Raw genomic sequence first — 13,955 nt, forward strand, 5'->3', positions numbered from 1 at the left:
ATTTACAGAAGATTTTACTGGTATTTACATAGCAACTGTAGTCAAAGTACTGCCACATCGGATCTACTAACCTTTGACAAAATGTTTCCCCAATGTTTAAATAGCTATTCTATTCTCTATTTAGTTAAAGATAACATTATTAAGTAGATCACACTGAAGAATAATGGCAATTTGCTTTACCTGGGATTTTTCCAATAGCAAAAGGTAATTTACTAAGTTGGTATTTCTCCTAACTCTTCACAGCTAAATTTTATTTTATTTCACCTGTAATAAGGCCCATCTATTTAGACACATGCAACATGATGCTGAAAATTCCCTGGAATCTCAACAAAGCCTGCATGCTGACCACAAGAAGGAGACTTCTAAAGGGTCCAACATAAGCCCTGGAGGAGTAATTTCCTGACCATTTTCTAGAACATGCTACATTTAAAATTCTACAAAGAAAGTAGAAATACTGTGTGACTGGCCTGAGTTATGATAACTCTTGTGTTCCACCAGGCAGAGGAAAAAAATGACTCTGTATACAATGTTTGGCAAGTGAAACTTGGTCAGCATATTCATGGCAAAGAATGAAAGAATTTCTTAAAATAGGTTAAAAATGTTTATAAAAGGAAAAAAATGGAGAAAGCAGGAAGGCAAAAGACTTGTCTACAACTAGCAAGCATTATTCAAGGGGCAAAAGGAAGCTTAAACAAAACAGAACAGAAGCTGCTGCTGGGCAGCCCCTGCACAAGGGGGCTGTGCCCACATTCACCAGCCAAGAGGAGTCCTGTAGCAGGGAGGGAGGGAGGAGGACACACAAGTGGAGAGCTCCAAACATTTCTACAACAAATGTATCTTTAAATTAGTTACATTTCCACTTTAATATTTTAAATATTGTCTATGTATAAATATATATTTCATATAGTTGTGTATTATTTAAAGCATTAGAAAACGGAGATGAAATTCCTAGATATAATGTAAAACTAAACAAAAGAAACCAAGTTTTAAATCTTAGGGGGATATAAAATGAATTTTAAAAATAGAATTTTGCTATTCTGAAAAACAAGTTTGAAAAGGGAAAGGGGAGGGGTTTTGTCCATGTGCTGAGGCAAGCACATGGATCATGTGAGGCTCATGTTTGTTCTTATGAAATAAATCGCAAGTCTTTTGAAAAGATCTTCATATTTCTAAAGCAAGACATGGACTCTCTAGAGTCCTAAAAATCCAACAAGAGGTTATCCCCGATATCATAAATGAATGCTCTCTTAGTTGAGAAATTGTAAAAATGAAAATGTTTTTTAATACACGATGAAGATTGAGAAGTTCAATACATCTCTACATGTAAACATATATAAAGCTGACCACGTTCATAAATAAAATATTTTAGTTCTGTGTCCTTCAATAGGTTCAAACTTTACAATATAAATAAGATAAAATGTAATCTTTCAATGACATGAAATAATCAAACTGACTTTATACGGTCAGGTCAGATTTCTATTCCTCAATGAGGTCACCACTCTTCCTGTAACTGTCCCTATTAAACACTGTCAAGATATTGCACTAATAATTTAGAGTAGGTAAAACAATAAATCTAACTTAACGGCTAGGCTTTCACTTCTATAACTGCTAACGTGCCCTTGCAATTTAAAAACTGGACAAAATCAGTCTGCTGGCTTTGTTTGAACAGTACAACATAAGGCATGCATTACGCAGTACTCAGGGTCACATGCAGAAGAAACCTAAGAGCTGAAGATGTACAGCAGAGAAAGAAAGAAAAGCAGGGTTCTTCAAAAGCTTGCCTAGGTCGGAAAGAACAGGTTAGAAGGTTCACTGCATGCATGCCAAACTTGGTGGAATTGTAAAATACCATACCTTAGGGGCGATCCGATGAGCAAGGTAGGAGGGGTAGGGTTACTCCCTGCATTGTGCCGGCGCCGTACTGCCTGGCGCCTAAATGTGCTGCGTTCACGGCGAAAGGCCACTGCCTCCTCGCTGGCCTGTGCTGCTGCATTAAGACAGACTTAGGTCAAACATGAGCCTAGGTCAGCTGAGCCTGCCTCTCTCTGGACTTCCCACCCTCTTGGGAGAAGGAACACTTGGGTCTTCTGTCACATTAGGGAATATATACAAAATATATACCCTTTCTCCAAAGTTAGTTTTTTGGAAAATAGCATTTTGGATCTATTATCTGACCTCAACACTTTCTCTTCATCCTTAACTTCCTATTTTAGGATCTCTGCCATTTTAAATGTTTTTCCGAAAGCCTCGTTATTTTTGGCACTTCTCCCTCCATCTCTCCTTTAATTAAGTCAGCCTTTAAAAAGCTCTGAGTGTCCCTAATGGGAACGAGTGCTCGTTTCTTTTCTCACGGGACTAGTAAAAGCAGTGCAAGCACACAGATGCTCCTACCTTTGGATGGGGCTACAGTCTGATCAACCATCATTAACTTAAAACACCAGGGGTCAAAAGTGCATTTGATACACAGACACTCAATTCGGCAGGGTACATTCCTGACTGGGGGCGTTGACTTGGGCTGCTACCACTGCCCAACACTGAGGCAGTAGTGGGTGAGTAGCCTATCACTCGCCCAGGAGAAGAGCAAAATCCAAAGCATGATTTCTACCAAATGGTGACACCTTTGCATCGCCATTAAGGTGGAAAGCTTTGAACCACCCAACTTCAGACTAGTCACTGTAGATGCCAAGGAGTAGGGTAGTGAGCTGCATCCCCCAGGACCTCAGGCTATAATTCTAAACTGACTAACAGCTGGCAGAACTATTTTGTCAAACGTTCAAGGTAACAAACATATCTTAATCAGAAAGTGCTGTGGCAAAACTTTATTTGAAAACTTTACGGCCGTGGTCCTAGTCTCTTCAGCATTAGGAAGCAGATATAAATAAAAACCAAGCACGGAAGATCGCTTAAGTTGGAATCAAGCTAAATCAAGCAGACAACAATAAAATTGCAACAGAGACCATGAGAAATTATACATATTTTGATAAAACCACACTAACTGACCGATCTGATCACTGTAAAATGTGAAATGGTTTCACAGGTGAACATGAAACAACCGCTCTCCCCAGGACTCTAAGTCTTCCGGGATTCTGTGGATTCTGAGGAAGGATATTTTGATGTTAACATATGAGCAAAGAATAAAGAAGCTCATACAGAAACATTTTTCCAAACACGAAAGGGCTTTTAAATGTGAAAGGTTGTTGTTTGTCTGTGAAAGTCATACATGTCTGCAGAAAACCATGAAGCTGACTGAACCTGCTTGTCTAGGCCTGGCTGTCTAACACAGTGGCTACTAACCAGCCAGCAGTGGTCACCTAGGCCTGGCTGTCTAACACAGTGGCCACTAATCGGCCAGTAGTGGACGTCTAGGCCTGGCTGTCTAACACAGTGGCCACTAATCGGCCAGCAGTGGACGTCTAGGCCTGGCTGTCTAACACAGTGGCCACTAACCAGCCAGCAGTGGTCATCTAGGCCTGGCTGTCTAACAGAAGCCACTAACCAGCCAGCAGTGGCTACTCACATTTCTGTTAGTGGGAACCGTAACTTCAGCTAGTCCTCCTGACCCACACCTCAACACTCAGTAGTAACGCGGAGCATGTTGATCACTGCTAGACAACTCGGACACAGAACCTGCCCATTGCAGAAAGCAGATGCAGACGAGGCTGCTGTTTCGCTGGCATAAATTGTAAAGCAGGTTTCGACCACTGACAACCAAAACCTTGATGAACGGAAATGTGCTCTGCATCGGCAGAGAAACACACACTGGCAGAGCAGTCACCCGAGGAGGAACATGCCAGGTGAGGGAAGACAGGACAATGAGATGAGTAGGTTACACCTGTCACAGCTCTGAGACACCTGCACAGAGAGGTCACGTTACAGATACAATTACTAGGTGGTAACTCAATTCAAGAGCCACCTTGTGGACCACATTACTGAAAATTTTATTCTAAAGTTGAAATAAACTATATCCCATTTTTTACAAACCATTACTCAACAACAAACTACTATAATCAATTTTACTGGTTGAATCAACTTCATTATGGAATCTTCATTCTCTATTCTGTTGCAAATGAACAGAAAATTGAACCCAGACCTAAATTATGAGCTGACTCTTGGAAAGCAGCATATGATCACTAACCACAGAAGACAGGAAAAGGGAAATGGTCTTCTTAATTAATCTGTTTCTACTGAAGACTCTTGGGGTATTACTCTTACAGAAAAGCTAAGTCTCTAAGAAGGGCAAGAACAAAATTAAAAAACCATCTAAACAAAAAAAGAAAGAAAGAAAGAAAGAAAGAAAGAAAGAAAGAAAGAAAGAAAGAAAGAAAGAAAGAAAGAAAGAGAGAAAAGAAAGACAGACAATTTGCCAGTGTCCATTTTTAGTTTAGAAAAGAAAAGAAAAGAAAACTCTGTTGGCGGGTTGGAGAAATGGTTCAGTGGTTAAGAACACTGGTTACTCTTTCAGAGGACCTAGGTTTGAGTCCCAGAACCCACATAGTGACTCATAACCATGTCTACAGTTCCAGGGATCTGATATCTTCTTCTGCACTTTGCAAACACCAGGCACACTCATAACACACATATGCAGATAAAACACTCATATATATAAGACAGTAACAACAAAAATCTCTTTGGCTTCTTCTTAAAGAAAAGCTTTAAACAATTTTACACATTCATATTTTAATCTACAAAATAGTTATATAAATTACGTATTTCCTTAATAGTCTTTTAATTATGTATATATGCATATGTTTGTGTTGGAATGTGCTAATTGGTGGAGACGCCCATAGACGCACTGAGGACTGAACGCAGGTCTTTGTGTCTGCATAGGAAGCCCTTTACCTAATAAGTCATCTTCCAGCCTTTATGAATCATTCAAGTTTACAAGAGAAACAACATCTAAAAAAAATAACTGAAGAGGCCTCTAAAGAATCAAATCCTAAGCCTTGGGAAGAAACTCTGTTCCTTCTCCTCCTCCTCCTCTTTTTTTTTAAATTAGGACACCAGAAGGGAGAAAAAAATGCTACAAAATCTTTTAAAGTTAGCTCTTTAAGTTTACATAAAACTCAGCATTTTCTAGCAAGTAAACAAGCTAACTGTTCAAACCTGTCTATCAAATGTAAGCAGTGAAAAACTAAGCACTCTAAGCAGAACTAATTTGTATGTATATGTAGGTAAAGAAGAAAAACTCAGAAGCGGTCCAGTGATTCAAAAATTATGAATATATGAAGTACAAAAATTAAGGATATATTTTAAGTATGCTTTTATAACAAGTCTTGACTTTCTAATAATTTCCTTATTTGCATTAAAATGTCTTCAAAAGACACAATTTACGATAATCTCAGAAAATTCAGCTTTTATTCAGTTTTGTGTTCTCTCTGCCTCCCTCCCTCTCTGAGACACATCTTAGGCAGCCCAGGCTGACCTCAAACTCCCATTTCTCCTGTCTGACCTCAAGAGCACAGGGATCCCAAGTAAATGCTACAGTGCTGGGCTTTATTTCCTTTATATTAATATGCAGTCTCTCGATCAGGGTTATGCTTAAATGCATAACATGGAAAACAGGCAAATATCCTGGACATTTGGAGACCTATGGGCTGGTCTATTCCTGACCATTAAAAAGAAATGCAAAATCAAACCTTAGGGTTATTTTTAATTTACTTCAAAGTTATAGAAACTCTACACATTTGATATGGAACTGTTTGGTAGAGCTATTTATGCTTATACGGATGCCCTAAAACACTATCAGCTGGCTTTATGGACGACAACAAGAAAAGCATCCAAGGCTATGTACACTAAACAGAAGATTCTGGAGAGTAGAACCAAAAGCTACCCCCTAAATCTTCAAAGCTGGAGAGTTCTAAGTATAAATAAGAAGTTTTCTATAAACTATTTCACTCATGCAGTTTGTGGATTATGGACTCACTGGATTGCTCATGTAGAATTCCACTGCTCTTAGAGAGAGAATACTGCTTGTTCCTCCCTGGCAAATCTGGCACTGAATTGAATTTGAGAATTGTGTATATATAAACACTGACTTCAGGGACAAGGGATGTAGCCCACAGAACAGTGGCTCAAACAATGTATCTAAAACAATTTTCTCAGGGGCTGGAGAGATGGCTCAGTGGTTTAGATCCCAGGCCAAGAGCTAGCACCCACATGTGCAGTGACTCACAACCATTTATAACTACAGTTCCAGGAGACCTAGGGTCTTCTGACCTCTGAGGGTAACAAGTATACACTAGTTACTCAAGCATCTGTGTCATCAAATCATTCACACACATAAAATACATGACAGTAAGAAATTCTTTTCAGATACTTTTCTCAGAGAGATACAGGTTAAGGAATTCAGTAGGAACAGGAAAGACAGCTCAGTAGCTGAGAGCACTGTACTCTTGCAGAGAACCACGGTTTAATTCCCAGAACCCACAGGATGGTTCGATCTGTAACACCAGTTCTAAGGATCCTCTTCTGACCTCTGTACCTACACTGTGCACATACACAGTAAACCACTCAGTTACATAAAATAATAACATAAATAAATCACCAGATAGTGGTTCCGCACACCTTTAATCCCAGTACTCAGGAGGCAGAGGCAGGGGGAGCTCTGTGAGTTCGAGGCCAGCGTGGTCTACAAAGCAAGTTCTAGGACAGCCAAGGCTACACAGAGAAACCCTGTCAAAAAAAAAAAAAAAACAGAAAAGCAGAATACTACATAAACCATAAAACACACACAAACCCCTCGACTTCAGCTATTATAACCTGACAACCGATATAGAAAAAATATTATAAGCATACTATTGTATCATATAGGAGATAAATTTAGGGGCCCAAGAGAAGACCATCTTTATCTGACATAGGACAAGTCAAAAACAAGACATTTTTCTATTATGTGTATGTGTTTTTTATTCAAAGTATTAGTCATAAATTAGAGATATGCCTTATAAGAAAAATTAAGTACAAAGCAAGAGGTCAATGAAAAAACAAACTGAACTCAAAAAGTTTCACCTACACAACCACAGACAATTATTAGTAAAATGTGACTTTGAGCAGAATACCTGATGAGGCTAAGAGATCCTAAAACAAACAGGGGACCTTGCTGGTGGCACAGTTCCGCTGCAGAGTACCTGTCTGGTGACACAGAGTGCTTGCTGGTGACACAGCTCTGCTGCAGAGTGCCTACCTGGCACACAGAGTGCCATGGACAGCAGCAAGCAAAGCACTGTGGCAGGACTACATACCATACAGTAAGTTACGGCGTGTCACTGCCAAAAGGCAAAACCTACATTAAGAGATTAGCTACTAAAAATGTTTCCTGTTAAGTGTGAAATTGGGAATATCATTTGTATTTTCACTATTATATAGTTTTACACAAGTAGAACAACTCTAATTTGTTTCAATATGTAATTACTTCCTTGTATTTACCTCCGAACCAACAGAGCAGACAGGACAGGACACATTTCTGTAGCACAGCACTAGTCTGCTTCCCAATAACAGTAGCAATTAAACATTTATGACATGCTGGGCACTTTCTAAGCATCTTATGGATGAACTCCCTTCATCTTTCGCTATGCAACAGGTAATGTTCTCACCTCATCCACAGATGACAATGCGGCCTAATGAAGATAACTAGGTCTCTGAGGGTACCAACTACAGTGGAGCCCATACACTAACACGCATGTGAACCTAGGCTACATCATCTCTATTTCGGGGCTTTAACACTTTCAAGTACATTTCCCAAACCCCATGTCTCCACCCTAACACCATTCACCCCAATAATAAAGTATCTGGAGAAGGCAGCAATACCTCCAGATCTACCCAGATTAAAATTCACTTACGGTTTTATGTCCAGGAGAGACACAGAGAGACAAAGAGAGATACAGAGAGACAGAGAGAGACAGAGACAGACAGACAGAGAGAGAACAATGCGTGCCATCATGTTTCATCATGTTTTTGGAATACAACCCAGACACATCACTCCTAAATCACCAGACAAGACTGTAACGAATGACGCTCATATCGACACACACTGAAATTATGTCCATTTTAAATGGGAACATTTAAATTCCTTCCTGCTACTTCCAAGTTTTCTGGAAGTTCAACTAAAACACAGCAAACCCTTGTATTTAGGTGCAATGGACACAGAAATCTCTAACACATTTAAATCATTTTGTCTTGTTTTTCATTCTAAGCACAATAAAAACAAACAAACAAACAAAATAAACACCCTAGTAGTACTCTTATTTGACAAAAAAATATCTTCAACCTCCCGCATACTAGTGAATTTCTTCAACTAAAGTTGAGATCTTAAAAATTTAGTTCATTGTTTTATTATTAAGAAATCTAGAAATATGAAGACTTACATGGTCACAGAACTGCATGAAGAAGGTAATAACACTTTCCACGTAATTTTGTAAAACCACCAAACAAAACAAAAAAGGAAAATCAACAATTCACTGTGGAAAGGAAACGACGGTAAGTATGCAAAGACAGAGACTTTCCATAGCACATCTTGTACATATGCTAGTAACATTTATATTCTGGCAATACCATTTATTTTAGCAATATTTAGAACATACTATAACATGTTCACTCTCAAAATTTATTTTGATAACTTAAAGAAGCTATTTTTTAAAAACCCAATGGAGTCACTGACATCAAGAACAGACACACATGAGAAAGTTTCTCTGAGAAGTCTCTATATAAACTACAGAATGACATCCAGGTCAAAACTGTAAGACATTTATGCAGCAACCAAGTGGTAAGAACCACTTCAGATACAATCACCTCTAATATACAGCTTAGAAGACTACTTTGAGAACTCCTTCAGCACTAAAAATAATTTCTTTACAATCCCATTGTAAGTTAATTTTTGTTAGAAGCTTTCTAGAAATAGAAAAAAAATAAATACAAACAAGAACATTTTATAGTATGATCTTTAAAATACTCCAGATGAACCTGAAATTCTTTTAAGGTAAGTGTAGACACGTTTGAAATGCCTGTATGAACAGAGCATCAACTTTAACTGTTAAGGAGAGAATCACCACTATTATAGCAAATGACTGTGATCCTCCAAGACTCGTGTGTGCTGACAGCAGAAGGCCTCATTTTCACCGTACCCAGAAAGACTTCATAATCAGCAAAACAGTCAAAAGTCTGAGGTAGGAGGAAAACAGTGAAGAACACCACCTCTGAAAAACAGGTCAACACACACTGATACAATATCACCTACCCAACTTTGTACAACTCCCCCAAAGCCTGAAATTAGTAAGTTATTACTTTACCCAAACACCATCACCATCATAGGGAATACCATGCATCAATTAACAGATTAAAATGCTAATACAGCACGAAGTGATGATGTATGCCTTTAATCCCAGCACTCGGGAGGCAAAGGCTAACAGAACAGTTTGAGGCCAGCCTGATCTACATAGTGCATTCTAAGCCAGCCAGGGCTACACATTGAGATCCTGTCTCAAAAGTCAAAATATAAATAAGCACATAAAAAAACAGAATGCTAGTTAATATAAATTATAAACTTCAACTTAATTCACCTTAAGTACAGTGTGAAATCATGGGAAAAAATATCATTTTCTTAGTATCTAAAACTTGAATTGAGAAAGCACATAAACAGAAAAATGGTTGGTTATCACAGAACGACCCCAGTGCCACAGTAGTATTTGGAGAATCAATCTTCTGTGACGGGTTGAGCAACTGCCTCTGGGAGTTCAGCAGCACACTGTGAAGACTTGGCTATAGCGGTTTGTCACCCCCATATAGTTGTAAACTGTTGCTATTGTACAAAGGAGAGAACTAATCAGGTTATTAATGGCAAAACTAGCTTAGAAAAGGGAGGCAATCAAGAATAAACTCATGCGTCCCATCAAACAGTTGGACCATCAGAGACTACTCCCACAGAAGGAAGCCGCTTCCTAACACAGGGAAATGGCACTTTCTGAAGCTTCTATTAGACTACTCCAAGCACAGTGACAGTCTGCAGTGACCCTTGAGTTCCTGTGGCTCACTTACCTCCAGGGGCTGCATCTTGTTCTTCCCCTTCAGGAAAGGCAGCCTGGCTTGGCAGACTATTCCTAGACCGAGTGACTGTCTCTAACTGGGAAGCCCGGCCCAGCAAAGACAGCTCATCTAGCACCTCTCCCTCTTTGGCCTCAAGATCTGACTTTGAAGTGGTTAAGGGCTTTATACTTTCAGGTGCCAGCAGCCTGTTTGTGTCATTCAGACAGGCCACAGTGCCACTATCCAAGCTCAGCACCCGAGCCCGCGTCTTGGCACTATTTGTGCTGGAAGTCCTTCGAGTGGCCCTCTTTTTGGCGGTTCCCTCAGGGCCTGCATGAGCTCTGTGTGTGTGGTCCGAGTCTGTGCCCCGGTCCTTATGGCCATGTTTGGTCTTGAGGGCACTGTATTTGCCCTCAGGAGACTGGCACGAATGAGAGGTGGCGCTGGAAGAGCTATCGCTGCTGAACTGGTGAGCAGAATGCACACTTGGTGCTCTGCTCAAATCACTTTGATCACTAGAGTCCTCGTCGTGACAAAACACAGCACTGTGAGGCTTGCTGCCAGAGACCCCTCGGAAGGAAACATAGTCCCGATGACGACTGGAGTCAAAGCTGCTGGCCCGTTTCTTTCCTGCGCGCCTTCTGCCTGGCTTGTGCGCAGAGGTTGTCCGGTGGATTACGCTGGAGGATTTGGGTCGGACATCACCTTCCTTCTGCTTCCCACCACTGTCTCTACAAACTCTGGGGTCTGTGGAAATGCTGGGCTTCTCGCTCTGCTCCTCTTTGCTCTCTGCACTGTGCTCAGATGGCCTGTCCCCAGGGACAGTAAACTCATTTGCATGGGGGTTTTTATTGGCATCTTCTGATGCAGAGTTGCTAGGAGCAACCTGGTCAGGTACCTCCCCGGATGCCTGAGCATCTGGGTCCTCAGGAGGCCCACCAGATTCACTCCCCTCTGGGGCAGTCTTGTCACTGCTAGTCCTTTGGTCACCGGCACCGTGGCGCCTCTCTTCTGCTGAGTCAGCACAGCCCTTCTTCCTGGCATTCCTCTTTCCCACTTTGGGAGACTCCTCATGCTCAGACACGATGCTCTCGATGTGAGTGGAGCTGGTCTGCTCACTTTTATAGCTGCTCAGAGTACTGTTGGTGTCCCTGTCGGTCCCGCTGCAGTAGCTCTCGGTGGACCCGCTACTCCGTGTGCTCAGGCTCCTCAGGCTGTCCACACTTTTGTCAGCGTTCAGCGCTCTGCTCTTCCCACACTTTGTGGGTGGCTGAGAATTACTTTTCCTCAGGTCACCAGCAGGCTGAAATTCTGCAGGTGGGCAGGACTTCTCTACTAAAGACTCTCTAGACCCAGACTGAGGCTTAGAAGAGTCTAACTCACTGACTGGGTCTAATCCCCGTCTCTGCTGGTAGAGAGGAAAGTCATTCAGAGAGGCATCAGGAAAAGCCACAGCAGAACTGGAAGTCCGTGGCACTCCTCGTGGCCGGTGCTCTTTCCTGTAAGAGTGTGAATGTAAAGGTACGAGAGAAGCCACTTCTGTGTCACAGGCACTGGACAGGGACTGATCGACATGGTGGTGCTGGCTATGACTTGGCAGGCTCACTTTGTCACTGAAGTCCCTTGGTAAGTCCTGTCCACAAGAGGACAAGGAAGGCTGGATTGAGATGAAGGAGTCGTTGGAGACCAGGCGGAAGAGCTTGCGATCAGTCGCCAAATCTGTTCCAAACACATTTGAAAATGTTAACACAGACGCATGATCAGCTCCTCACTGTCTAACAAAGGAAAGAATTCACAGCACACAGGAAATCAAGTCTAAGCAATTCTCAATTCACTGAACAAGCTGGCCAGTCATCCCAAAGAGCTGGTTTGTTTAAAACTGCACAAAGAAACCATTCTAACTGATGGAATGAACTAACCTTTTCAATTTTGGGGGGTCTTCAAAAGAATTCAGAAAAAGTTCCATTCTGTCTGTCTGTCTGTCTCACTCTCTCTCTCTGTGTTTGTTCCTCCCCTCCCTCCCTTTTTGAAAAGGGTCTCACTATTTAACCTAGGCTAGGCTTGAACTTAAGATCCTCCTGTCTCAGCATCCCGAGTCTGCAATTTCAGGTGTCCACACACAGTGCTGGGCTGCACGGCATGTGTTTGAAGAGATCTACTGTGTTTAGCCACAAGCGAAATTAAGTCCTGATACATGCTCTAACATGGTAAATGAACGAAGGCGGCACAAAAGCCACACATCATAGAGATTCATGTCTATGAAGTACTCAGAACAGGTGACAAACAGCAGACAAACACCCTGTGCTCTCGGGCAGGCGGAAGTAGCAAAGAGGGCGGCAGCTGCAGGTTTCTTCTGCGGTGATGACAGGAATATAAATTTGTGCTACACTAAAAAGTATGTAAACCAGAAGGGATAGTTTTATGGCATGAAGGTCGTATCAAAAAGGAAAACAGGACACAAAGTTACACACAGAAAAGGGTGACCCGAATGTTCTCAATGGCAGAAGCGTGACTACGTCACACCTGACTGTTTCTAACCCAACACCTACCACACTTATTTATAAATAAAAAGCATGCTATAGGCTTCTCTCTTGGGCCATCTCTACCAATGACACAAACTTGCTACGATTTCTCTTAAAATCTATGCTCCATCCCTTATTTTCACTTCTCATGCCAGCTATTTGCTTGGTTCTCTCCTCCTTTGCAAGAATTTATTGAAAGAGTAATTAATAGTCACGGTGGTTTATTTTTCTTCTCTAATTCTCAGGTTGTTTTCTGTTTTGTAGGCTGGAGACTGAGCCAATGACCTTAACACACACAGACTAGGCGAGCATTCCGCCACCAGCGACAGCCCAGTTTCAACAGGTTCTAATACTACGGCATGAAACTTCCTTATAGGGTAAGCAGTACCTTCAATGCTTTCAATGGCCAAGCCACATCCTCAGATCTCTTCATTCATAAGCAGAACTGGCAAAGAGATCAAACTTTCTCTATTATGCTGGCATCTAGCAGGCTCAGAGTTCTTTGGATCACCAGCTGTTTCTATTTAGTCTAAATGTCTGCAAGTCTATTGGCTCAGATCACAGCCCCGAGATTTTTCAGCTTCCGACCTATACTTCCTCCTTGTAGATCTCTTTCAATTTCCTAGAATCAGGATAACCGTTCAGAAACATCTAGGACTATTTTCTCCATATTCTGTCAGGCCTGAATAAGATGGGGGTAAGCTATAATGCTGATCTTGGATAAGGAAGACGTGAGAGAGAGGAGCAGGGAAATTGTCAGGAACTCCTCCTTGGAAAGGAAAAATTAGGTGCACTCCACATTCTTGGTTCTAGTAATAACCTGAAACCTTAGGACAAAATGAGTGTCAACTTGTCAACCAAATGCTAACCAATTAAACACCTAAAGCCAAACCAGTCCTAAATAGTATTACAGCTGGTTAAGCAATTGCCACTAGGTGGGGACAAACCACAGCCAGGACCATGAAATCCCTGTAGGATTCTTCAGAAGACTCCAGCTCACTGTGTGCTTTTGTACTGGTTTTGTTTTGCACCTTTTTTTTCTTTTATTGTTGTTGCTTTTGTTTTTAGAAAGAGCCTCATTCTATAGTTGAGGCTGGCTTGAAACTCACTCTACTGCCCCAGATTGGCTCTGAATTAAGGCAAACCTTGTGTTTCACCCTCCAAAGTTACAGGTGAGACCCACCATGCCCAGTTCTAACTCCATATTTGATGTGCTGATTGGTTAGTTGTATTTATACAATGACAACTTCTAGATGTCCAATCCAAACATCTAATCTGACTTCTTCCTCCTCATGGCTATTTTGAGGTCACAAAGAATCACAAACTGAACTCACATCCTACCCTCCATGCTATCCTGTTTTTGAAACTAAAACACCCCTTTCAGTTAAGTAACACCCCATCTTCCCTGCTGTTCAACGC

The 13,955-nt window shown here is 41.3% G+C and overlaps 1 protein-coding gene across 5 annotated transcripts in view; it reads right to left on the minus strand.

The window, feature by feature from the left end:
- The window catches only part of Pcnx1 (pecanex 1), a 141,058-nt gene that overhangs the window by 75,859 nt on the left and 51,244 nt on the right, over positions 1–13,955 (minus strand). For 2 of the 5 annotated variants that reach the window (XM_057782088.1, XM_057782086.1), the window contains exons 6-7: positions 10,027–11,733; positions 1,855–1,987 (exon numbers count right to left, since the gene is read on the minus strand). In XM_057782088.1, coding sequence (XP_057638071.1) covers positions 1,855–1,987; positions 10,027–11,733 — 1,840 coding nt within the window. The remainder of the gene's footprint in view (positions 1–1,854; positions 1,988–10,026; positions 11,734–13,955) is intronic. The other 3 variants (XM_057782090.1, XM_057782089.1, XM_057782087.1) reach the window with 2 other exon arrangements.

This window comes from Chionomys nivalis, chromosome 10 (assembly GCF_950005125.1).
Source record: "Chionomys nivalis chromosome 10, mChiNiv1.1, whole genome shotgun sequence".
Classification (NCBI taxonomy): domain Eukaryota; kingdom Metazoa; phylum Chordata; class Mammalia; order Rodentia; family Cricetidae; genus Chionomys; species Chionomys nivalis.